At 52.1% G+C, this 25847-nt stretch overlaps 1 protein-coding gene across 2 annotated transcripts in view; it reads right to left on the minus strand.

Annotated features, from left to right (window-relative positions):
• Positions 1-1343: 1343 nt before the first annotated feature.
• The window catches only part of Ptpa (protein phosphatase 2 phosphatase activator), a 32837-nt gene continuing 8333 nt past the window's right edge, over positions 1344-25847 (minus strand). Inside the window, exons 2-10 of one of the 2 annotated variants that reach the window (XM_051166514.1) lie at positions 25589-25686; positions 23367-23453; positions 17536-17661; positions 13948-14065; positions 11736-11835; positions 11054-11178; positions 9665-9765; positions 5128-5235; positions 1344-1694 (exon numbers count right to left, since the gene is read on the minus strand). In XM_051166514.1, the coding sequence (XP_051022471.1) occupies positions 1617-1694; positions 5128-5235; positions 9665-9765; positions 11054-11178; positions 11736-11835; positions 13948-14065; positions 17536-17661; positions 23367-23453; positions 25589-25686 (941 nt within the window). In that variant the 3' untranslated portion in view covers positions 1344-1616. Of the gene's footprint in view, positions 1695-5127; positions 5236-9664; positions 9766-11053; positions 11179-11735; positions 11836-13947; positions 14066-17535; positions 17662-23366; positions 23454-25588; positions 25687-25847 lie in introns of those variants that run through there. The other variant, XM_051166515.1, reaches the window with a different exon arrangement.

Here is a 25847-nt window from a genome sequence, read left to right on the forward strand (position 1 = left end):
ACAACACAGCTTGTGTTCTGAACCAGGCCCTATGCTTGGGGTCACCAGCACCACTTGTTGACTGTACCCATGTTCGAGATGCGGGTGCTGAGGTTCAGAGAGGCTCAGAAAGCTACCCACAACCTTGCCGTTGGGAGTGAGCAGGGGGATGGCCAGGACTTGAACACTCTTGTCTCACTGAGTATCTGTCACACATCCCATTCCCAGGAAGTCAGCTGCTGGGGAAGACACCTGCTGGGGAACAGTCATTCAGACGTGTCAGGAAAAGATGTCTCACACAGGGGACAGGTGTAAAACAGAGGCTTTAATCCAAACAGCAAGGAAGGCGCAGGGCTAGGGACCCAGGGACAGGGAGGGAGCCAGAAAGGCAGTGGCCTGGCCCTAGAAGGGAGGCTGGCACTGGGCCTTTCCTGGGAAACTGCTCATGACTCTGATGGCTTCAGTCGCAGCTCTGCCCAGGTCATTGTTAATCCCTGGCCAAGGCCCTGAGTTGTGCTTCTCAGTGTCCACTCCCCAAAGGCTCTGTAGACACAGCGCAGAAGGGCAGTGCAGAAGGGCAGGCTCAAGCGGGGCAGGGAAGCCTGCAGGTGCCAGCTCAGCCACAGCACTGGGAGAAAAGTGGTGACTGTGGCTAGGTGCCCCCAGCAGTCCTACCTACTCTTGAGTCTATGCCCAGGCCTAGGGGCACCACTTAACTCACTTAACTCATCTCATAAAGGGAAGAAGGAGGGGCGGCTGCCTTCTTTCCCGCCCACACCAGCCACAGCCTACCCAAGGGAGCAGAACAGCAAGCCAAGGGCCTCAGGTGAAGCTCAAGGCCACTCAAAGCAGGGAGGAGGTAGCAGAATCAACAGGCCCACAGCTGACTGGAGGAAACCTGGGTCTCCACTAACAATATAGCCCTACTGCTTCCCTGAGTCTCTACCACTCTGTCCCTGCCAGACAGTTCTGGAAAGGCAGGCCTCACCCAATCAGCAGGCCTTCCCAGGAGCCCAGGGCAGCTTTCATAGCCAGGCTACCCCCAGGAAGGGAACGTTATGCTAACAGTCAAGAAACCTGGCAAAGCCACGGGCCAGGGAACGAAAGCCAGAATGAAGATGGGCGCGGGTACCCTCAGGCCCAGGAGGCTGCCCTGGCCCCTATACAACTACCTCCCCTGCCCCAACCCTCCCCGCACGCTGACAGCCTCCCCCTCCAACCCCACAGCAGATACCCAATGGAACAGCTTGAGGGACGCTGACCAGCTGGCCCCTGGAGGTGCAGCATCCCCACACGTAAGGAGGGACCATATCATGGGAAGGAAACAGGAAGCAGTGGAAGAGCAGGATGCCCCTGGTCTCACATGGGCCTGGGCAGGAGCAAAAGGAAGCAGGGAGGACAGGGGTGGGCAGGGACCTGGGGACAGGTCCCAGTCACTCTCTTCTTGCCTGTCCACCAGACGGACAGTCAAAAACTGGCCACACTTTGGTCAATTCCCCAAACTCAGGCCCTGCTTAGCACCCATCTCAGTAAACAGCCTCTCATCAAACAGAAAGAACAGAAGGTGGGTGGGTGGGGCGCCGGGTCAGGCAGGGCACAGGAACCTGGCCAGGGTGGCTCTGGTGGCTCAGCCTCTCCTAGCCTGATGTGACTGGATGGATGGGCAGCAGGCTCCCGAACTTGAAGTGCTGGATCACAGGGAACTTCTCCAGGCACTGAGAAAGGAGGAGAGATCAGGGAGGTGAGGCCTGTCTTGCCTCCTCATCCCCAGGGACCAGACAAACATGAAGGCTCAGATGGAGGCCACCTCTGTGGGGTATCCATCAATGCTCAGGAAGCCACGCAGTCAGACCAGCTCCAGGCCTACAGGTCAGGGCAAGCGTGTTCACCCTGTCCTACCTCCCATTCAAAGGCACCATACACAGTAGAAGCCAAGACAAGCAGCTAAGAGAGTTCATGCAACCCAGGAGGGAAGCTGGCTATAAGAAATGGAAAAGAAGCCAAGTGTGGTGGCACACATCTTTAATCCCTACCCTCAGGGAGCAGAGGCAGGCAGATCTCTGTGAGTTCGAGGCCAGCCTGATCTACAAAGGGAGTCCAGGACAGCCAAGGCTACACAGAGAAACCCTGTCTCAAAAACCCCATCAAAAAAAGAAAGAGAAATGGAAAAGATCCCAGCCCCTCCCCCCACAACCCCTACCCCAGTCCCAACCCTGGAGGTATGGGGACATCTGAACAAAACAGAGAAGAGGGTAGGGCCCATTTTCTATAGTCTTTGAGACTCTGGCCTGAAAAGACATCCTGACTCTTCAGAGTGAGGCAGTAGGAATGGACTGACACCCCTGCCCCACCCTGGCAGCAGCCCCTGTGAATGTCAGGGCAACTGCACTGATGGTAGGGCAGGCAGAGGGATGGGCACTCCCTAAGGCCAGGTCAGACCCTAGCAAGGAGAAGTGGACACCTCAGGCAGCCTGGTCCCAGGCCCACAGCCCTATATCCTTTGCCTGTCACTGGCTCACTGTGTCTCCTACGATGTGAGGATGGGATCTGCCAGGCTGGCCTGGTTTCCTCCTATACTTTGGCCTCAGAAACAACCCTCACATGCTAGGGACCTATAGGCTGTTGGGGAACAGACTTACAGCCTCAGAGGAGGTGAAGGCCTGGCTCAGACTGTGGTCAAAGGAACCTGATTGGCTCACCTTCCCTCACTCCAGAAACCAGCTTCAGAACAAGTGAGAGGGCACATGTAGAACAGAGAACTAAAGTACAGAGCCAGGCGTGACCAAAGAAAGTGGGGAGAAGGGAGGTGCAGCATGTCCCAGGGGGAGGAGCAGCATGTCTAGGCCTGAGGCTAGGCAGCTGCCATGGTGCTTATGTCATCAGGAAGTGGTGGGAGTTTGGAAGGCACCCCCCCCTCAGGGCCTGGAATTCCAGAAAGGGTCAAAGGTCAACTAGCCTCAAGCGCTCACAGAAGAGAAGCCAGAAAGGCAAGTGGGGGAAGGGCAGAGATTGGCCCCATTCAGCCCACAGGTCTGGGAGGAGCTAAGCAGCAAAGAAGCTGCCTGGGAGGAGGAAGCCCTAGGTCCCAGGGCAGAAGCATCCAGGAGGGCCTTTCTCCCAGCAATTCTGCCCAGCAACAGCGTCTCAGGACCCCAGTCCACAGGCTAGCTGGGTGGCCTGTGATTCAGAGAGAAGCAGGCCTCTCTAGGTAAAGTGATAGCCTTCACAACAGAAAGATCACCACCACACAAGGCTCAGAAAGCCCCTGATACTTCTCTTCAAAAAACCAGGTCAGGCAACTTGACAGTTAATTGCATATCCTGAGGCTGCCTAATGCCAGGCCTGATCAGACCCCTGTTGGCAGCTCAAGATGCCATGCCTTGTACTTCAAGATTAATGAGCCCCAAAGGTCTTCCCTGTGGATGGAGAACTGCTCTAAAAAAGTGGGTCCTTTCCTGCGTCCTTTTCTGGGCAGAGACTCATAGTGACCAGTAAAAACTGAGTACTGCTGGGCAGTGGCGGCACACGCCTGTAAACCCATCACTCAGGAGGCAGAGGCAGGGGGATCTCTGAGTTTGAGGTCAGCCTGGTCTATATAGTGAGTTCTAGGAGGGCCAGGGCTGCACAGAGGAGCCCTGCCTTGGGAGAGGGGGAAGAGAACTGGGCACTACAAAACCTCGAGGTGGTCACACCTGTCAGCAAGTTACAGAATTACCTACAAATACAGCATGGCACAGGGGTCTGAGCCAGGGCAGGCATCACCTGCTACCTGCAGGAAATGTCCAGTCTTCAGTCACATCACGCCTTTCAGTCAACAACTGCAGTTACCTAGCAACGTCTTTAGGACCTGCCAAGGCCTGTTGTGCCACTTCTTGTACTGTACATGCTCCTCCCTCAGCCTGCAGACCTGCCTTCCCCTTAGAACACTAAGTCAAGACAGGCTTGGAGATACACAGGGAAGGCCAGCACTTAGGATTCTGAGGAGGCACCCGGAGTCCTGCCTTTGATACGGGGGTGCTATCTGCCCTCCGTGTTGTCCTTCTCTAGCAGCGGGGGGATCCACACAAGTGAGGCCACAGAGACAGAACCAAGGGTAGTGCCTGGGTGCTGGATCTGGAGTGCAGAGCAGGAAGAAGTCTGGGCAGCTCCAGACATGGCCTCCCAGATGAGAGAGGTATGTGGGCTAAAGCCTAAACACAGGAAGTGAAGTCTAGAGGAGGAGGGTCCAGAGGGGAGAACAGAAAAAAAGCTGGCCAGGTCCAGGCACAGCGCTTGTGGGATCATGCTCTATTAACCCCTTCAGGGACAAGCCAAGGGCGCCAGTGGAACATCTGCACTACCAAATTCTGCTGGCCTCTTGACCCTTCACCGCGGTCCTGCCTCTGATGATGGATGGGGTGAGCTCTGAGCTCAGTGAAGGAGACTCCTCCAGAAGAGAAAGGATAATGGTCAAGAATCAGAGATGGACCGCTGCAGGACACTATTAGCTAGTGGGGCGGGGGAGGGGGGCACTTCTGGAACTCACAGCCCCAGGGCGGACTGTAGAAGAAAGCCAAAGTGGAGGAGCTCTAGGATTAGTGTGTTTAAGCTATGGGAGGGGCCAGGCAGATGGGTAGAAAGACATCCTGTCCTCTCAGTTTCTGTGGAGAGTGTAGGAGGCCCTGGGGATACAGGCACCTTTCAGCAGGGGGAGCACCCCAGCCCAAGGTCCTTCTCAGCAGCAGAGTTGTGAGCTGAAAGCAGAAAAGATCATCTACACCCTTCCTAAGCATCTGTAGTGGTCATTTAAAAATTCCAGTGACCCACACCCTCTTTCCAGACACCCTCACTTTGGATAGTGGCTCTAGGACACACCCATCCCAAGGACGTCCTGGTCATTCTGGGAAGACACTCAGGTTATCTGAGTTCTGAGGGGCCGTGGGCAACTTGACAGGGAGAAAGAGAGCCCTAACTTCTCCAGCAGCATTGGCTCTTTCAGTTCCTAAGCTCTGAACAGCTGAGCTGGGCCTCTGCTCAGTGTCTGTGATTACCCATCCATCAGGTCCTGAGACCCCCCCCCCAAGTTTCAGGAAGTTGGCCCCAAATCCAGAGTAAAACAACGAGGTGGGGAATCAGCAGGGGCAATCAGGGTGGCTGGACCCCACTCACCTCTGCTTTATACATGCGGATGAGGCCCTGGTTTACTTTAGACCAGGAGGGGACAGCGCTGATGTTCCATAGCTGGTTGGAGTGCTCTGCAAAGGGGCCAGTCTTCATCTGGAAAACAAAGTCCAGGAACTAGAAGAGGCAGAGGCCACCCCTGTTCTCCTGCAGCATGGACTCGCTCTCTCTCTCTGTGTGTCTCTCTCTCTCCTGCAACATAGACACTTTCTCTCTCTCTCTCTCTCTCTCTCTCTCTCTCTCACACACACACACACACACACACACACACACACACACACACACACACGAAGAGCTTGCCCCTATAAGGCCTGCTGAAAAAATAGAACCTCTTTCACCCACATTCTCTGCTCACCTCTCTTTCACACAGACAAAACAGAGGCTCCGTTCCTAATACCTATCAAATTTAGCAACCCCAGGAAAACAGAATCTCCACCCTGGGAGAGCAGGATGTGCTCCCATCCAGACAGCAGCCAGGCTTCCTTCCCCACCCGGCAGGGTGCTTGGTCTGCCTGTACCTGCCAAGCAGATCTCAGAGGGCAGGAAAGGGGCTGTGGGGGGCCTGATAGTTCTGCCCACCTCACAGTACACAGAGAGGGAAGAAACGATGGCAGACGGGGGGGGGGGGGGGGGCAGGGAGGGGGCGGCTAGGGCTCCAGAGCAGAGGAGGAGCGCTTGTCTAGCAAGGTCAAGAGAAGGACAGAAACAAGCACAGCAGCGAACAGAGCAGGAGCACGGACTGTGGATCCCTGTGGTTCTTGCTCAAGAACTGACTCCGGGAAGGCAGAGAAGTACGACAGCAAGGCAGTTCCTGTGACATCAGAGCCACCGCATGGGGCTGCGTCCTGAGCCTAGTGGGCCAGTGAGTGCAGTTTCCTAGCCCTGCGGCTCAGCATGCCCCCTCAACTCCTTTCCCAGCTTAAAGGAAGCATTTCCACTAAGGAACAGGGCTCAACTTGGCTTCTAGCCCTGGGCTACAGAGAAAGACGGAAAAGCTAGGGACTGAGTCTGGCCAGGAAGCAGAGACTAGGACCCAAGCCAATGTAAGGTACCAGAAGAAGCCACACAGGAAGTGAGGGTGAGGCAGGGGCTAGTCCAAGGAGAAAGGATAAGCGCAAACTTCCTTCACAGGGGACGTCACAGGCCCCTTAGTGCCTGGCTTCACCCAGGGGTCCCCACAGGCCTTTAATTCAGTAAGAGCAACATCTGGATTTAAAATAGAAATGCTGCCAAAGGTGAGGGCGCACGCCTTTAATCCCAGCACTCAGGGGGCAGAGGTAGGCGGATCTCTGTGAGTTCGAGGCCAGCCTGGTCTACAAAGTGAGTTCAGGACAGCCAGGGCTACACAGAGAAACCTTGTCTCTAAAAACTAAAAATAAATAAATAAAATAGACCCAGCACTTGGGAGGCAGAGGCAGGCGGATCACTGAGTTCGAGGCCAGCCTGGTCTACAAAAGCGAGTCCAGGATAACCAAAGCTACAAAGAGAAATCCTGTCTCTAAAATCAAAAATAAAAATAAAAATAGAAATCCTGCCAATTTTCCCTGTCACCTCCCTCCTCTGGCAAAAATCCCCAATGAGAGCCAGTCTCAGTGGCCCCTCCCCAGTGATGAGAACACCAGGCACTTAAAGGCAGCCCAGCTCCCTACCAGGTTTCCGTGGAGTCTTTCCTTGACCAGGAAGTTTGCAAGAGAGGCACAGGGCTTACAGGGCCTTCAGCTTCCTGAGATTTACCCCAACACTCCTGCAAAACTCCAGCCTCAGTCTCTCTACCCCCAAGCTCATTTTGCACACTTGCAGGCTAGAGGCATGGGGCTGCCCTCTAGACCCCTGAGCAAACTACCAGCTGCTTTGTCTCACAGCAGGTGCCGGGCCTGCTCAGCAAGGGCTCTGGGAAAAAGACAGATAAAGGGGTACTAAGACTCTGCCTGGGGGCCCAGCCTCACTCACCAGCAAAGGGCATTCTGAAAGGGCTGCCTGGCAGGGCTGCAGGGCCAGGGGGAGGCCTGAGCTGGGCAGCCCAGTAAGTCCCTAGAGAGGCACCCCGCCCCCAAGGCCTTCAGTGCCTCAGATCTCCAAAGTCCTTCAGAAGGAGGTTCTACAACTCAGAGAAAGAAGAAAGAAAAAGAAGAAGAGAAAAAAAAAAAAAAAAAAAAAAAAAAAAAAAAAACAGATGAGGGGAAAAAAGGAATTGGGGGGTGAGAAGACAAAAAAAATTTTAGCTCATTCTAGCCACAAAGGGAGAAGAGAAAGAGCGAGAACAAGCAAGCAACTGCAGTCCCGCAGTGACCCCAGGGGAATCGTGTGAGTCAGAGCAGCCATATTGAGCAGGAAATTACTCACAGACGCTGCGTTCCTGCCTCTCCACTCCCCAGAGAATCAGCCTTTTGTAAATGGTTCCTCTGTCAGTAACCGAGGGGGATGGGCGGGGTGGGGGAGGCTCAGCACAGCGCCTTCCTGTCAGCTCCTTCCCTTCCAGCTGAAATCTGATCCCTCCCTTCCCAAAACTCCAAATTTAGAAGCCAGATTGAAACTGAAATTCTTTTCCTGCCTGCCCTGGGCTCTTAAAGGCGCCAGAGCTGCATTTCCTGAAGCAGCAGGAGGCCTGCAAGGTGGGCGTCCTCGCCGCTGTGCCCAGGGCTGTCAAAGCAGTCCTGACACCAGGCCCAGCAAGAAGACAAGTGGTTTCCCTCCCAACTTCCTTGGGTTTTGTTTGACTAGTAAAGACTTCAGGTCTCCAAAGAGACCGAGAGCCCTAACACCTCGTAGGCTTCCAGGTTGCTGTGCCCCAGGGTTTGGGTAAGAATAGCCAGGCCTCTCACTGATTAGGGGTTAAAAAGTGCTGCCAGCTTCATGACATGCAGGGTGGGAGTGGGACATCTGTATCTGTGAAACACAACAGAAGGCTGCAAGAGCAACCATCCACTCCAGGCAGGCAAAAGGCCTAGCTACCACAGTGCCTAGCAACCTACCAGAGCTTGACCCAAGAGTCAAGTCAAAACCAAGCCTTACAGGGAAGATGCACAACAGCAAAAAAGCTGCCCCTCCCACTTCCTATCTCTATTACTCAAGCCACCAGAGTTTGATACGCTTTTAGCGCCACCTTGTGGCTACTTTGGGCTACCTTCATGGGGTCCTCTATCCTAAACTTTGGGAAAGCTTTTAGGGTTTTATACCAACAGAAACAAACAAACACACTAAATCTTAGCGTGGGATCGATTCCCAGTCCCAGAAGCCCAGCCTGGCTAGCCTCCTTGTTAGAATTATTGACAGGAACACAAGGGGCTTGGCCACCCGCCAGGGGAAGCAGAAACAGCTTAGGCTTTGGCCTCAAGCAGCAAGCTCTGCAGAATCTGTGGCTCCTTCCCATCCAGGCTTTTTTCCCTTCTCAGCCTAGAGCCTCCCCAGCCCCTCACTGCATGCCGAAGTCTTGCAAAGCTGGCTTCCAAGGCAGTGAGCCAGGCTGCCCCCAGTCCTTCTGACCTTGAGCCTGCCACATTGCTGAAGGCAGCAGATCTCCAAGAACCAAGCAGTGGCGGCCCAGCCGTCAGTCCTGGCTCCATTTGCTGACATGGAAAAAATGTGTCATTCCCCTCTGGCCCCTGGAGCTTGGCACGAGCCTGAGGCGAATGCTGACCAGAAGGAACTCAGAGTTAAGGCTGCTAAGCAGACTTTTCCCTACTTGGAGGCTCAGAACAGGGAGCAAGAAAGTAGTGCCCACAGGCAGGAGACCACATGTAATTCCACAGAAAAGCATGCAGCAGGTATGGGAAGAGAAGAAAGACAGGATTCTAAACTTGGGGTGAGAGTTTACAGATATAGGTAGGGAGAAGGAAAAGTTCTAAGAAGCAAGAACCTCCTAGAAGCAAGGCCCTGAGAATGTGAGTCCCTTGATGAGCTCCTGGCTCTTGTCCACAAGATTCTAAGAGAGAAAGCTGGCATGGGCCCAAAGCCATGACTTTTCAGCATCCCTGGCCACCTTGGGGAATGTTGAGCACCACACTACAGGGACTCATTGTGCCACAGTGAGACGAGGGCACCTAGTTATGGAATCCGCCAGGAGTTAGGGCCCAGTTACTGCCACCACAAGACAGGCTGCTTGTTTTCACCTCTAGCCCATTGCTGAAGTACAAAGACAGAGAGCTAACTGCTACCATCACCTCAGCTCCTCTGGGGATTTTAGCCTGAGTCTATAAGCGCATGGCTCTAGGGACCTCACTGAGCCCCATGGACAATGCTGGCCCTCCACCTACCACAATGTCTGCCACCCTCCTACGCCTGCTGCTGGGTCACCGAGTCTAGCTAACAACCACAACTTAATCCTTCAGCTCAAGAGCCCTGCGGGACGCGTGTAGCAGCTTATTTTGTAATCCCAAGCAGTCGGGAGGCTGAGGCAGGAAGACTGTCATGAATTTAGGGGCATCTTGGGCAGCAGAGTGAGAGTTCAACCCCAGCCAAGTAATGAAGGAGTGCCCAGGACAGGGAGCAGGAGCAGGCTGGCCCCAGAGGCTGGTGCGGGCCTCACCTCAGTGATGAACAGGATGCACTGCAGGAACATGTAGTCCTTGTGGTTCTCACTCACCGCCTTCTCATCCACGAAGTGTCTCGGCTCCAGGTGGGGGTGGTCTGGGAAAAGCAGAGGCCCAGGCTTCAGAGCAGCCCCGACCAGCCGAGCAGAAGGTGCCCACCAGATATTTTACAACCAGGGTGATGGCAATCTAGGATAGAGCTGAGGTAGAGTGCCTGCCAGGGCACTAAGAAATCCCTGTCATCCAGTGAGGTGCCCACAGCACAGTTATAGCCACCGTGCATGTACCTGTGGGGAGACTGCTGTACACAAACCTGATATGCTACCAATCAGCAGAGGTAACACACACACCTGGGTGCTGTATATCCACTTAACCATGACAACAATTCTGGTCCAGATTTGTCAGCACCAGCCTCTGCTTTTTAAGCACCATTAGAGAGTGTGCACCTACCTTAAAAGTTACCTCGGCTGTGTATGGTGGTGTATACCTTTACTCCTAGCACTCAGAGACAGGCTGAGATCTAGGCCAGCCAGGGGAGGAAAAGGGCCCCTAGTGGAGCTAACTGCACATTCACTGTGTCAGGAAGACACCTTGGTGTGGGAAGCACACACTGCAGTGCTCATGTAATGAAAGCACACAGCTATGCGCAGGTAGGTGATGGAGGACTGGCCCTAGCAAAACGAATTCAGCTCAGCACATGGCAGTGAGGCCTTGGATGGATGACTCCAGCCTTCCAGGCTCAGTCTCCGCAACCATGCTTCAAGACTGGAATCTCACACGTGTGCACACACATACACACATGCACACACACTGACAGGTGCTGGGCCACACTAGGATGGCATCTTCCTGGAGTCCCTGAGAAGAGTGGGATGGCAAGTGCTCAGCCATTAGGCATTTGTGAGTATTCATTAGGAGCAGCTCATTCTCCATGGAACTAAAGATGATCACTAACCCCACCCACTGGCAGATCCCCAGATGCTGACCATGCCTGGATAACCACTCAAGGGGAGAAGCATGACAGAGCAGACCTGGGACACACACAGGAAACCGCACTTGGCAGTGCGATCATAACAGTAGATGACACTGATGATCACTAAAGCAAAGTAGCCCCTGATTTTTAACATCAACCCCACAGCCACTGACGGAAGCAGGGCAATCACACCCGTCTGTTATGCACCTGGCACATGCCCTGGCTCCAGTCCGTGTCACTTTCTGTTATCTTGGTGGCATTCCACCGTCACCTCCTCTAGCTGGTCACACTGGCTCAAAGCATTAAGTCGACAGCAAATAGCCTCCATAGAAGCTGGTCTAATGTTCTGCTCTCCAAGCTGTCACTGTGTGCCCTGGGCAGGAGGAAGGGAAAAGGTGTGACCACCCACTAGTACCTATGAGCTGCGAGCTGCCCCAAATGAAGGGCAGGAACTGGAAGTCATCCAGACCCCACACGCCCTGGCTGCCTGCAGGCTCCATCCTGTATGTCTTCTGCAACTTCCGCATAACCTCAAGATACCTGTGCAGGAGGGGCGGGGAGAAAGGAAAGAGAAAGGTGAGAAATGGCGTTCTTCAGGTCAGGAAGGGTACGGAGAATGGTGAGGCTGAAAGAGCCAATGGGGCTTTTTTCCAATCCCCTCGCATGTATGTCTTCTGTCACAGAAAGGGACAAACCACCACTTGGACAGCAGGCTTAGTGTCTTCTACCCTGCTGACTTGTAGTTCCTCAGACAGGAGTCCCTTTCTCTAACCTCAGGAACCTTTGGAAAGTGGATGAGGTGCACATGTCAGATAGCAGAAGCAGTGTGCCTGGGCCACCTACAGAGCTGTGGCGCACCTCAGCAGCAGCACACCAGGGTACCTGGGCGGCTGCTGCAGCTCAGAGCAGGTCTGTGTTTGTGCTGCCCAGAAGAGGGCCTCCTGTCTTTGGGGGACATGACCTCAACAAGGCTGGTCTCTTTCCTCTTCTATTAGAGGAAAGCAGCTGCTACTGAACAGGGCAGCCTCAGAACAGTGCAGCCACCTGGTGAACCCCAGCTACCACATACCATCTCCCGCCCGCCAAGCCGAGCTCACCTATCAAACACCTTGAAGACAATAGCCACCTGGTCGTCCACCCGGAGCACGCCAATCTTGCAGAGACAACAGAGGAAAGCAGCAAAGGCAGCCTCGTGCCCTGAGGAAGAAAACAGGCCCCAGCACCCAGTTCCGTTGAGGAAGGCCCACACTGAGGTGGAGGGCTCCTCCCTGTCCAGAAGCCCTGGGCCTTTCACAACCACAAGCACTGGCACGCTTACTGACAGGCCTGGTGGCAGCTTCCAGCACAGGCACTGGCATCTTACTTTAAGGAACTGGCAACCCCAGCTTATTGAGCACCAACTATGTGGGCAGTCGCTGCCCGTGCTGGGTCCCTGCCTCAAGGAGCTCATGATCTGCCAGAGACCACAGACATTAAATATACAGCTACTACTTTGAGTCTAGCTATGTGGAGACAGGTAACTGAGGAACATCCCAGGGAAACCCTGATTTCAGAGTTCAACATTTCCCCCTAAGGAAACACTGTTTGAAACGAGAGAGGAATGGGAAATGACTGGCAAAAATGACAACAGGAAATCATTTTAGCCAGAAACAACAGCATCCAAAGGCCCAAGGCAAGTAAGCAGTGGGCCAGGGAGAAAGCTCTAACCAGATGGGACTCAACAGCCACTGTAAGAGCTAAGGGCAGTGGCTGCTCTTCCAAAGGTCCTGAGTTCAATTCCCAGGAATCATATGGTGGCTCACAACCATCTGTAATGAGATCTGGTGCCCTCTTCTGGCCTGTTGGTGTACTTGCAGGCAGCGCACTATACATAAATAAATAAATCTTTAGAACAGCCTCACTTCTAGCAGGGCATGATGGCGCACACGTTTAATCCCAGCAGGTGGGAGGCAGAGGCAGGTGGATCGCTGTGAGCTCAAGGCCAGCCTGGTCTACAAAAGCAAGTCCAAGACAGCCAGGACTGAGCTGGAGAGATGGCTCAGTGGTTAAGAGCATTGCCGGCTCTTCTGGAGGTCCTGAGTTCAATTCCCAGCAACCACATGGTGGTCACAACCATCTATAATATGATCTGATGCCCTCTCCTGTAGATAAAGCACTCATATGCAATAAATAACAATTAAAAACAAAACAAAACAACAACAAAAAAAAGACAGCCAGGACTGTCACACAGAGAAACCCTGCCTCCAAGGAAGAAAAAAAAAAAAAAGAAGCTTGGCTAAAAGATACCCTCCTTTCTCTCGCAGTCACATCCAATAGCAACAGTCAGCTCTGTAGAAAGCACTGGCTGGGCCTTAGACCCTGTTCCTTAGGCAGTGGGTAGCCAGATGTTTCCTGCTATTTCTGCAGAATGGAGAGTACCGCATTGTCCTAGAAATCTTTTCCTAGTTGTGTCTTTTTGAGACAGTTTCTCTGTGTAGCCTTGGCTGTCCTCAAACTCAGAGATCCACCTGCCTCTGCCTCTTGAGTGCTGGGATAACAGGTGTGTGCCACCACAGCTGGCTATCCTAGTTGGGTCTTAATCCAAGCTCCACACATCCCAGGGTTCAGAACTGTTCCCAGCAGCAGGGAGAGCAAAAGGCAAAGTTCTCTAAGGCTAAGGCTCCAGAGAAGCCATAGCCAGGGCTTGTGCTGAGACTAGGCTGCCTCTGGCCCACTTCTCCTCAAGCCACACGGCTGCTTTAGGGGAGAGAGGACAGGAAGCCCTTCCACGGCAGGGTCCCCTGGGCTACAGCCCGACCTAGAGAACACTTCTCCTTAAGGTGCCCACAGCAGCTTAGCTGAGATGAGTGACAGAGGCAGAGATCATCAACACAAGGAAAAGGGCTAAGAGACGAGAGGTGTCAGGGAGAGAGTGGGCTTTCACGAGTCTCCTCTCAGGCTCTCCAGACAGCTGCTTGAGTAAGGACTCAGTAAGCGATCACTAGAGTGATGAGGAGCTTAAGTAGAAGCAGCTTCACAAGGAATGGAAAACCACTTCTCAGCAGGTGCCATGTCTGTGGCAGCAGCGCCACCTGGTGGAATAAGATAGAGGGCCCCCAACTCCCTGCCACACACACCCTCACTCACTGCTGGACACACACCCACACCCACATCCACCCTGCTGGATGGACACACACCCAAAGCAGGGTCCTGGCAAACTGCTGCTTGCTCAGAGGGCCCCAAGACTGTGTGGAATATGAAAAAAGCAGCCTAGGTCACATGAAGAGAGCAACAAGGCCCCAGCCACCCAGAGCCCCCAGCAGCAGATACCTGTGCCATAGTCGATGCGTGTGGAGTTCCCCACAGCCTCCTTCAGGTAAACTGCCACTTCAGGCACAGCAGCTGCCAGGTGGGCGGGGACCACTGTGGCCACCAAGTTTTCTGCTTCCTGATAACATAAGAGACACACAGTAGTGGCAGCAGATTAGGTAGCATCAGGGTGAGCAGGCACCCAGGGGCAGCACCTACCTGGGGTCCAGGCTGCCAGACTGGCCTGCTTCCCATGTCTGACTGGCCAGAGAAAAGGGGAGGAGTGATAACAGAGAGACTGCTGGGATGACTCTTGGTGCAAGTCAAGAGATAAAGTCTCCCAAAGGCCCACAGAGATCATGGGACATCGGGCCTATTATCCCCATAGTTGTTGGTTCCACTCCCAGGGCAGTAAGTGTAGGCCATAAGTCTGCCATGACATACACAAGAATGTTCCCAACAGCATTATTTATAGCCCACACATAAAAATTCAACTAGAATATCCCAAAATAGCAAAATGAATAGAATTGTAAGGAGTTCTGCAACAGAATGCTACACAACAAAGAAAAAGATATGCCCCGAGTGACGCGATGGGCCTAACCCATGTAGCATCAAGTGAAGGAAGCTACGCGGACATGACCTTCAAAGACGTGCAAATAAAGTCATGTATGGGAGAGTAGGAGCCTGGGGGACTTCAACTCTCCCAAGTTTGAGGGGCCAGCTACCACTGGAGTTCACAGGTAGCCTGAGGCTGCTCCGGGGACAGAGTGTGCTCACAGAGACACTGACAGATTCAGGACCACCTCTCTCGGGAGCTGGAGTTGGTGGGCATCTCCGCCACAGGCCCTGCCTGGCCCTGAGGGCTGCCACCCTCCACAAAGGCCCAAAGCTGTATTACATTCTCAGATGCTCCAAAGAGGGAACTCCTTCCTAAGACTGAAACTCTAGGTGAAGGGGTGCACAGGAGCCTCACTCCTCTCCACTGCCCTCAAAAGCGCAGGTCTAGGGGTGTGGCACAGTACAAAGCACTTTATGACCTTCCCTCAGAAGTTAATTAAAAATCAATTGCATGCCTGAGTCCAAAGGTGCTTTTGCAGTGCTCTCCTCTACCGCAACATATGTCACTGCACCTTGGTTCCGGGCATACAACATGCATCTGTGTGCCATGCGTGCTGTCATGTATGCCATCATGCTACACAATACCACTGAGCCCTGACTGACATGCTGAGGCCCAGATGTGGAGACTCTGAGGCCATCTGCGCGGAGCATTCTCTAATAGAACGTAGTGGCTTAGCTACAGAAAACAAGGGCTTCTCATGTTCCTCCTCCACCAATCAAGTTAATGTATCTCCAGATTGTGGGAGATGTTCAACTTGTTTTTAAGATTTATTTTATAAGTATGTATACGCCTCGTAGCATATATGTATATCATATGCAAATGCCCTTGGAGTCCAAGAGGGTGGTGATTGCACTGGAGCTGCAGTTAGAGGTAGTCGTGAGGCACCTAGTGTGGATGCTGGGAACTGAACCTAGGTTGGTGACCCCCCACCCCCTTTAAATTCCAATACTCAGGAGGCAGGGGACTCTGAATTTGAGGTCAATCTGGTCTACAAGGCAAGTTCAAGGACAGCCAGTGTGAACTAGACTGTCTCAAAAAAAAAAAAAAAAAAAAAAGTAGCATATGCTGAGCCATCTCCTGAGCCACAGAGAATATTTGATTTTAAAAACTTCTATTTGAGTTGCCAACTTGGGTTTAAAAGACAACAACAAAAGGTAGCCGGGCAGTGATGGCACACGCCTTTAATCCCAGCACTTGGGAGGCAGAGGCAGGAGGATCTCTGTGAGTTCAAGGCCAGCCTGGTCTACAGAGAGACTTCCAGGACAGCCAGACTAAAAGAGAGAAACCCTGTCTCAAAACAAACAAACAAAAACAAAAGGTGAATGGATTCGGCTTGGGATTAAAACAGAGTTTCAGTTTGCGTCTTTGCTGCTACGCTAAACACCAGGACTAAAAGACAGAAACTGGTACCCGGAGTGGGGTGTTGCACCAATGGGCCTGACCATGTTTTATTGCAAGATTGGGGAAGTGTTTGGAACACTGAGCTGGAGACAACATCGAGTCCTCAGAGCTTAGTGGGCTGTTCTGTGGGAGCTTGGGAGCATGTTGGGAACATGCAGACATGGAGACCAGGCTTGTCAGGCTTACAGAAGCATGTTCTACAGAGGCTGTTCATATGACGGTTTGTGGTCAGCTGGTGCTGAGAAATCGACTGTGGCTAATAACAGATCAGCATCATTGAGGAGACTCTGCTGGGAAATATTTCACCAGGATCAGCAGACAAAAGCTGTGGTCCTGGGGGCAAGGCTGCATCTCAGGCTGGAAGCTGAACCTGGCAATGTGTAAGCGTTTCCATGTGGTGCGATTTTGAAGGCATGAAGGAGTGAGTCATGGAGTCAGAGAGAAGCTGAGGCTGAGCACCAAGTGGCCAGGTCAGACAGAGTCCCTGAGCAGAGGCCACACCCGGGAGCTATGAGTGATGGTGCAGCCTCCGTCGTGGTGGAAAGCACAGGGCAGTGGCAGGTGTGGAGTGGAGCCAACCTGAGCCTATAAGATAAGCTAGCTATGTGTGCTGCAGATGGCCGCCCAGGGCCTCCCGAGGCCTTTGGAGCCTAGAAGCTCAGGGGTGAGTTCCAGATGTCAGAAGCTGAGGTTTCTACACTGCTGAATTCTGGCTTTGCTATGATCTCATCATAACTGTACCCTGAGCCTCTCCCCTCTTGAAATGAGAAATTATACAACTTGGGGTTTTTTGTTGTTTTTTTGTTTTGTTTTGTTTTATGTTATGGAAGACCAGTTAAGACTCATATTTTAAGAACTGGGACCTTTTGGGTGTTAAGTGTTTTTTTTACAGACTGGGACTTTTTTTGGGGGGGGGGGAGCTTTATTTAAGGTTATTGTTTTTGTTTTTTGTTTGTTTTGTGAGTTTTTGTTTGTTTTGTTTTTCGAGACAGGGTTTCTCTGTGTAGCCTTGGCTGTCCTGGACTCACTTTGTAGACCTCGAACTCACAGCAATCTACCTGTCTCTGCCTCTGAGTGCTGCTGTTAAAGGCATGAGCCACCACACCAGCTCTGGTTTTGTTTTTTAAGACAGGATCTTACTATGTAGCCTTGGCTGGCTTGGAACTTGTTATATAAACCAGGCTGCTCTCAAACTCACAGGAATCCACTTGCTTCTGCCACCCAAATATTAGGATTAAGGGTGTGCACACCATGCCCAGTTTCCTTATTCTTTTTCAAAGCTGCATACGCACAGTATGGATGGTCTAGTATAGGTAACTTACCTTATGATGGGTGCCTGAGTCATTTCCGATCTGCTGCTAATGAAATGACTTCATAAGCAGCCTCACACAGGACACTGTGTAACTACACCTACAATTGCCTGAGACTGGCTGTGACAGAGGATGATTTTGTAATGTAGGTAAATAAAACTGCCATTCTGACAAATTCCCTGATTTTATGCTTGGAAGCTTGAACACAGATCTTGCCCCATCTGAAACCATAGTAGTCCACCCACTGGCCCGGCCCAGCCCATGCTCTGACAGTCTCACCTGATCAAGTTTAGCATACCAGGTCCTGTAGGCCTTGTTCCCAAATCGGGAAGGCTGGTCCACAGGTGGAGTTTCATCAATCCACCTATCCAGTGTATCAAGAAGAGCCACCAGCTTCTCAATGGCCTGTGAAGGGGAGACAGAGGAAGCACACCACAGTCACTGCTGGCCCTGCCAGAGCCACAGAAGGAATCTGGCTGCTCTCCTCACTGCCCGCCTCATTCCCAACTGTCCTGAATATGAAGGAGGGTCAGGGAGTGACTGTCCCTTCAGAGAGGGACCCACGCTTGGCTGACAGGACTATGTCCTAGATGGTTACAACTGTTTCTTCAGGCAGCATTCCCATAAGGGGCTACTAGAGAGGCACAGACTCCAGCACCGTTGTGTTAAGGCAGATAGGACTGAAGTCCTTCACTGAACAACACAGAGACACGGAGTGCGGTGCTTCAGCTCTGTGCTGGCTAGTTTATGTCAGCTTGATGCAGCTAGCCTCATCTGGGGAGAGGGAACCTTAACTGAGAAAGTATCCCACTAGACAGGCCTGTGGCAAGCCTGTGGGGCATTGTCCTGACTGATGACTGATGCGGGAGGGCCCAGCTCACTGTGGTCAGTGCTAACCTTGCAGGTGGTCCTGGGCTCTATAAGAAACAAGCTCAAGCCAGGCATGGTGGCACATGCCTTTAATCCCAGCACTCGGGAGGCAGAGGCAGGAGGATTGCTCTGAGTTCCAGGCCAGCCTGCTCTACAGAGGGAGCCCAAGACAGCCAATGCTACACAGAGGAAACCCTGTCTCAAACCCCACCCCCCCCCAAAAAAAAAGGAAAAAGAAGAGGAATAGGCCAATAAGCAGCCCTCCTCCACGGCCTCTGTTAAATCCCTGCTCCAGCTTCCTGCCTGACTTCCCTCAGTAATAAACTGTGACCTGAGACTTGTAAGCTGAATTTGTAACCTTTCCCCTCCTAAGTTACTTTTGGTTAAGGTGCTTTATCACTAAGACAGTCTTTATTGTCACCATGACATTTAGAAGCACTGTAGAAACATCCCTCTGTGTGTGTCTCTGAAGACAGTTTCCAGATGGCTTGACAGAGGAGGAAGACCCACCCTGAGTGTGGGTGGCATCACCCTAGAGGCAGGATCCCAGACTGAATTAAAGGATAAAAGGAGAGCACAAGCTGAGCACCAGCCTTCACCTGCCGCTTCTGGACTGTGGGGAGATGAAACAGCCCCTCATAGACCTTGGCTTGTTACACCTTCCCAGACACCATGAGCTGCACCTCAACTTCCAGCCAGGGGAACCCCTTCCCTTTAGCTGCTTCCTGTCAGGTTCTGACTACAGCAGCAAAACAAGCACCTAGTACAGTCAGCAATCCTGACCTTCAAAAACAACCACCACCCACACCTTAACGCCCTGGCTTGTTCTCGCTAGTGTGCTCCGCTGCTCAACACTGTAAGAACTCTACAGACAGATGGGCCTGGTTCCAACCCTCCATTAAAACAGCACTGAGATGGCTCGGCGGTTAAGAGCACTGGTTGCTCATTCAGAGGTCCTGAGTTCAATTCCCAGCAACCATATGGTAGCTCACAACCATCTATAATGAGATCTGAAACCCTCTTCAGTCATGTGGTCAAACATGCAAATTGAGTGCTTATATATGCAAATAAATAAATATTAAGAAAAAAACCCACAACAACAAAATCAGCACTGAGCTGCCTGGAGGCCTGAGTTTGTTTCTTCATCACAAATGTGAAGGCAAGGACCTATATATCCTTCTGTCTGCAGACCCTGACACTGGACCATGGGCAGCTGCCTTAGCCTGCCCCTTCCCTCCTTCCGCAACAGCGCATACACAGAATGTGTGACCCCTTTAGTGGTCCTCACTGTTAAATGTCTGGGCTGTTTTCATATTTCATCACCACAGACAATACTGGTCCACAATTCTGCAATGCCATCTTGGTGCAAATCTAGGGTCATTCGTACAAAGCTTTGAGGGCTGGCAGCCTGAGACCCCATTTCTCCATTCCATCCCCACAAACAGGAGTGGAGCGGGAAAGGCTGTGGTTAGGAGGGTACACTGAGGCTCTGTCTGGAGGACAGCAAGAGGTGACACATTCTGTGCACCTGGAGTGGAGGGAGGTTCAGGAGGGAAGGGGCAGGCTAAGGCAGCTGCCCATGGTCCAGTGTCCGGGTCTGCAGCTGTAAGGGTATCCCAGTGCCCTGTGGCAGGCACTTGTGCCTTAGGAGGTACAGACAGACCTTGCCCTCACATTTGGGATCTTAAGTGCTGTGTAGCTGCAGTGAGGACTGGAGCTAACCTGAGATTGCTGCCGGCCAGCGTCCCCAGCTGCATGGACTCAGAAGACACATCCCTAGCTGTACAGCGTAACAATGCCTGATTGCTGCTCTCTTTACCTCCTTCACAGAAGCTTGGGGCATGGGAGGAAGGGAGGCAGAGGCAGGCAGATCTCTTGAGTTTGAGGCCAGCTTGGTCTACAAAGCCAGTCCAGGACACCTCTTAAGGCTACACCTGTCTGGAAAAACCAAACCAAACCAAACAAAACAAAAAAGACAATTTGCCTAGGCCGCCACAGCGGTTGGCATGGCATAAAGAGATTCTGCTACAATGTAACAGCGAGTGCTGCCAGAGCCAGGCTTTGGGAGGAACCAGGTCACTAGGAACTGCGGCTGAGCACAGGCTAAAGCTCATTTCACATAGCAACTGGGGCTTGTAGGAGGACAGGGCATCTTAGCCCCGGGAAGCACCCAGGTCCCTGGAGATCTCTCCTCAGACCAATAGGAGCCTAGCCATAGCAGCAGGCTCCTCTGAATAATTAAAGACTCTCACAGCCCCTCCTTCTGGCAGGGCCCGCCTCCATTGTCTGGTCTTCTAGGAGAAAAGGGCTGGTGAGGGAAGCAATCCTGGGCTGGAACACCCACCCCACCCCAAGGCATGAAGAATATTTTGTGCCCCTCCCACCCCTGTAACAGTGCCTCTTGAACCTCATGGGCCACTAAAATCTTCTCTAAAATTATACCTACCAACTTCTCATTCTGCCCCTTAGTATGTGAAAAACAAAGGCCAGAGAAATAACAAAAATAAGGTATGGTAGCAAATGCCTTTCATTCTAGCTCTCAGAAGGCAAAGGCAGGTGGATCTCTCTGAGTTCAAGGCCAGCCTGGTCTACATAGTAAGGTACAGGCTAGGCAAAACTAGAGAGACCCTGTTTCAATAAACAAAAGCCTGCCTATCTATTACTCTTTTTATTTTTATTTTTTTTAAGATTTATTTTATGTATGAGTGTCTACTTGCAGGTATATCTGCATGCCAGAAGAGGGCACCAGATCTCATTATAGATGGTTGTGAACCACCACGTGGTTGCTGGGAATTGAACTCAGGACCTCTGGAAGAGCAGTCAGTGCTTTTAACCACTGAGCCACCTCTCCAGCCCCCTACTACTTTCTTTAAAAAAAAATTACCTCCCTAGTACTAGCATGGGTACAATGTAAAGAACAACTTGTCGTCACAGGTCTAAAACTCTCTACCTTGCTATGGTTTGTCCTCTGCTTCAATTTGTATGGAGATTACTAGTCTAGGTCTCTCCACTCTCTCTTGAGCCATCTGTGGTATACTGAGAGGACACATGCGTGCTGGCAGCTGTGCCAAGTGGCACAAGGAAAGCCCTACATGTGGTACCATGTGCTGCCCCTGACAACATGGGAGACTTCTGGAGACCAAACTGGATATGGCTGTACACCCAGTGAGGTGGCCATAGGGATGGCTCCAGCTCAGGAGGGGCCCCAGCTAAAGCAACTGCATTTGCTGGAAAGTCACAGCCGGGTGAAATTACTGACATGGAGAGCTAACAACAAGAGAGGCATTTAGCATGTGCTAAACCCCTGCATATGGGATCCCAGGGGCTCCTCACCTCACACCTGTACCCTGAGGGGCCAGCCACTCTACAGAGGGCCAGTAAGGACACGTGTAGAAAGCTGGGTGTGGTGATGAAAGCCTATAATCCCAGTACTTGGAAGGCAGAGGCAGGAAGATCACAAGTTTAAGGCTAGCACAGAAGAAAGAAGAAGAGGAGGAGGAAGGAGGAAGAGGAGGACATAGTCTTACGGGTCAGAACTGGAGATGGGCATCTGGCTCAGTGGTAGAGCTCTTGCCTGGCATGTGCAAAATCCTAGATTCTAGCCCCAGCATTGAAAAATAAAAAGGAAAAATGTGAGGGACAAAGCCACCCAGCTGGGAGGTGGTGTGCTGGCCTGAAACATGATATCCTGCTAAAAGAACAGCCCTTCAGCCAAGGCAACACTTGATCAGTGATGACGACTCCCATATAGTCTTGGGAGCAACTGAGGACCCAAGGGAGCTGGCAGCTCAGCACTTGCTGGGGTAATTAATTAGCTCCCCTGGATGTTCCCAGCATACTGGGCACAGCCAGGCAGCCTATGCCCAAAGTCACGGCCCAAGAAGAGGCAGGCCAGGAGTCACTTGTGGGCTAGCTCTCCAAGGACAGCTGTCTCTCCGCAGAGCAGCTCCAGCTCCCATCTAATATAAAGAACCAGACTACGGCACCCAGGAGCCAACAAGGGCCAAGAAGTGACTGCACCAGGGACCTGGTATGAGGGATAAAAAGTGGCAATCTTAGCCTAGGACAGATGAAGAAACTAGGCCAGGACAAGGCCAGACCTTACCCAACAGGCAGAGAGCCAAAGAGCTGAGAGGCCACGCAGGCACTGCTGTTTTTGATAAGAGGCTTAGAGCGGCTCTGGGCCAACTGGGACATGAACCCAAGAGGCCAGTGGAGGCCTGGGACCTAGTTCTGGGAGATGGCATTGCAACAGCATACAGAATGGAAGACTACACCCTCCAATGGTAGAGGTGGCTGGCCACCTGTTGCCCCCCAGCTTGTGTCTCTCCTGCATAGTCAAGTCTGTGTCTAAAACAACCAGAGCCCCTATTAACAAGAGGACCCAAAGCAACAGCCTGCCTGTGTTCCGTGCTCAGTAATTCTACTAGGAGTGAAGCCTGAGGAGACAGGGCCACAGATCTCCTCGCTGGATGCCCAAAGCAGCAGAGCCCAGGGATGCAGCTGGGAAGCCAGGACTGTAAACAGACGGGGGGGATCTCTCAACAGGGTGGCCAATTATGCAGGACAGGAGGTGTGCATGTGCGCTGTTACTGGGGCTGCCGTGGGAAGTTGGGGTGCTACGTTTGAACTCAGAGCCTAATGCACGTCAAGGAGATGCTGGATCTGCAACAGAACTGGAGCCCCAGCCCTGGTTTGGTTTCCATGAATATACCATCCCCGCTTCTGCTTGTGACCTCTCCATGAACTCATCTCTGCCCTTTTCCCCAGCACTGGGCATGGAACCCAGGGCTGTGCCTATGCTGGGCGAGCATGTGGCCTCTGAACCACATCTCCAGCCCCTTTTGCTATCTTTAATTTCAAGCTTAATAAAAAGTACCAATTAGAAAAACCAAAACAAAGACTATTTAGCGCACGCCTTTAATCCCAGCACTCCAGAAGCAGAGGCAGGCGGATCTCTGTGAGTTCGAGGCCAGCCTGGTCTACTAAGAAAGTTCCAGGACAGTCACAGCTGTTACACATAGAAACTCGGTCTCAAAAAACAAACAAGCAAACAAATAAAAAACCCTATATATTTACCTTGATTTGTTTTAAATATTATTTTATTCATAGATTCAAAACATTAGGACTATGGGCCACAAATGGTAACTACACTGTGCTGGGGCAACTATCGCCTGCACCTGCCTGCTCTGGATGATATGTGCTATGTGGTGCTGAACAGGCTCCTTGCCTGTGCCTACCTCAGAGACTTTGTAGTCGAAGGTCAGCTTCTTCCCTTTCACTCCTTCATTGAGGGTAAGGATAAAGCCAATGTAGTCAGCATATGCCTGCCAAACAGGGAGAAAGGAAGGAAGAGGGTGTCAGATCTCAGCTGCCCAGCTCCACCCCAACTGCCCAGCTCCCATTCCCAGCCTGGTACCAGTAGACATACAGTGAATGCCAAACACACACGTCCTCCCCATCAATAAAGGCAGCAACGCAGTGATCACAGGACACTCAGCCTCCAGCCAAGGTTTACTGGATGCTCACATGGCTGCTGGCACTTTGTTTAGACAGCCCCACAGGGAGACACTATTGTCACCATCTTAATAATATAGACACTAAGACTTCAAGAGAAGAAGTAAACTGCTCATGCTTTTCCAGGACCAAGATTTCATTAGATATGGAGCTAAGACCCTGCTAGCCTGCCTTTATAGGCCAGTAGGCAAATGCCTATTTGCCTGTATCAGCAGGGGTCAAGGAGCGCCCAATATTCCCTTTCCCAGATCATCTTCCAGCTATTTCCCAGGTCAGTCAGAAGGTAGCTACAGGGCAGAAACTCTGCCTCCAGCAGGAGCTTAGAGACAGGTCTTCTGGCACACTAGCCCCACTTTCAACTGCACCTCTTTCCTGCTGTGTTGCAGGTTACCCTAGCACAGGGAGAAAAAAACCACGGAGTCACAGACCCCCAGGAAAGCAGTTTCTGAGAGCAAGTGTCTCCATCCCATCTTCTCTCATTTCTTCTCCCTCTTATTTTCTTTCGTTTTTTGGTTTTTCGAGACAGGGTCTCTCTGTGTAGCCTTGGCCGTCCTGGACTCACTCTGTAGACCAGGCTGGCCTCGAACTCACAGTGATCCACCTGCCTCTGCCTCCCTAATGCTGGGATTAAAGGCGTGTGCCACCATGCCCAGCTTCCCTCGTATTTTCTTTCTTATCTAGTCAACAGGTGCTGGGACACCCACAATAAGCCATGAGAAAAGACATTTGGTATCTAGAGGGAGAGTCTACCCTGGGCCCTCCTACAGCCTATGAAATGGCCTCCACCAGGCCAGGTGATCAAGCACAGACATTTTCCCACACAGGACAAGACCAAGCCCTTATCCCAAGTAGAGCTATGTAGAAAGTGATATCATAGACAGATTCAGACAAAACAGCTAGTTCCAGATAAGGACCAGTTCTCAGCTGGGAGGGGATGGATAGCGGCTGGTGACAATTAGTGGGTGGAACCAGCGTTAGAGCCTACCATTCAAGGACTGCCCCTACAAGACTCAACCATCCCCAAACACAGTACTGAGACTGAGAAACTCAGGGCAGAGCAACTGAGATGATGAAAGGCTCCATGCGTGCAGATTTGGAGCAGCCGAGGGACAAAGGTGCTTACCCTGGTGACTGCTCAGAAAGGATGTGATAACATCTGCAGTGTCAGAAGCCTGCTTGGGAAAGAAGGGACAGGCTCCTATGACTCTTCCTACCCAATGAGTAAGGCACACGGCTGCACAGTGCACATTTGGAAGACTTGGCACGGACAATCTGTCACCTAAGCAAGGACCTTTGTGTGCCTGCCGTCTGTGCAAATGGCACTCTCCACAGCAGCTGCAGACCTAGCGTTAGCGCTTGACTGGAGCTGGGCCCACAGCCCTCTCTAAGAATTCAAAGTGCTCTTTCTTTTCCTCAGTTCTGGACTGGAAGCCTAAGAGGCATAGTCATTTTCTTCTGCCTAGCATCTGGGCTGGACAGTGGAGAAAGCCAGCCAGCTCTGGGGTGCTGGATCTCAGCTCCCAGCTGTTTAGGGTGGTCATGCTCCTGGCAGAGGTGTCCATAAACTAGTCTCTTCTCCCTCCGTCGCACTGGCTCTTACATTTGTGGGTTCTTAGCTGGGCATGGTGGCACACGCCTTTAATCCCAGCACTTAGGAGGCAGAGGCAGGTGAATCTCTGTGAGTTCGAGGCCAGCCTGGTCTACAAAGCAAGTCTAGGACAGCCAAGGCTACACAGAGAAACCTTGTCCCCCAAAAAACCAAACAAACAAACTGTGCAGATTCTTGCAAGCAGGAACAAGGACATTCACTTCCCCCAGTGTAGCACTAAAGGAGCAATGAGTGACTTAACCAGGTGGAAGGCTCCAGCCAAAGCCTCCTGAGCAGGCAGCTCTGTAATGATGGCCTGCCTGGGGAGCCCATGTTCTCTCCCCTGCCCACTCATACCTGAGAGCGCTTCCATTTGCCCATATCTGGAACTGTGTGAATTTCCTTTTTTGGAATGATAAAGTTCTGGGTAGCTGGAGGGGTCTCCTCTGAAGAATCTTGACAAAGAAAATGAAAAGGCAAAAAAGTGAATGACCGCTCCCTCCAGGCCCTCTCCCTGTTTTGGAGGCAGGTTCTCTCCAACATATGTTGCCCTGGCTGGCCTACAACTCAGATGCAGACCAACCTGGCCTCAAATTCAGAGTTCTTCCTGCCTCTG

This window comes from Acomys russatus, chromosome 24, assembly GCF_903995435.1.
Source record: "Acomys russatus chromosome 24, mAcoRus1.1, whole genome shotgun sequence".
NCBI lineage: Eukaryota > Metazoa > Chordata > Mammalia > Rodentia > Muridae > Acomys > Acomys russatus.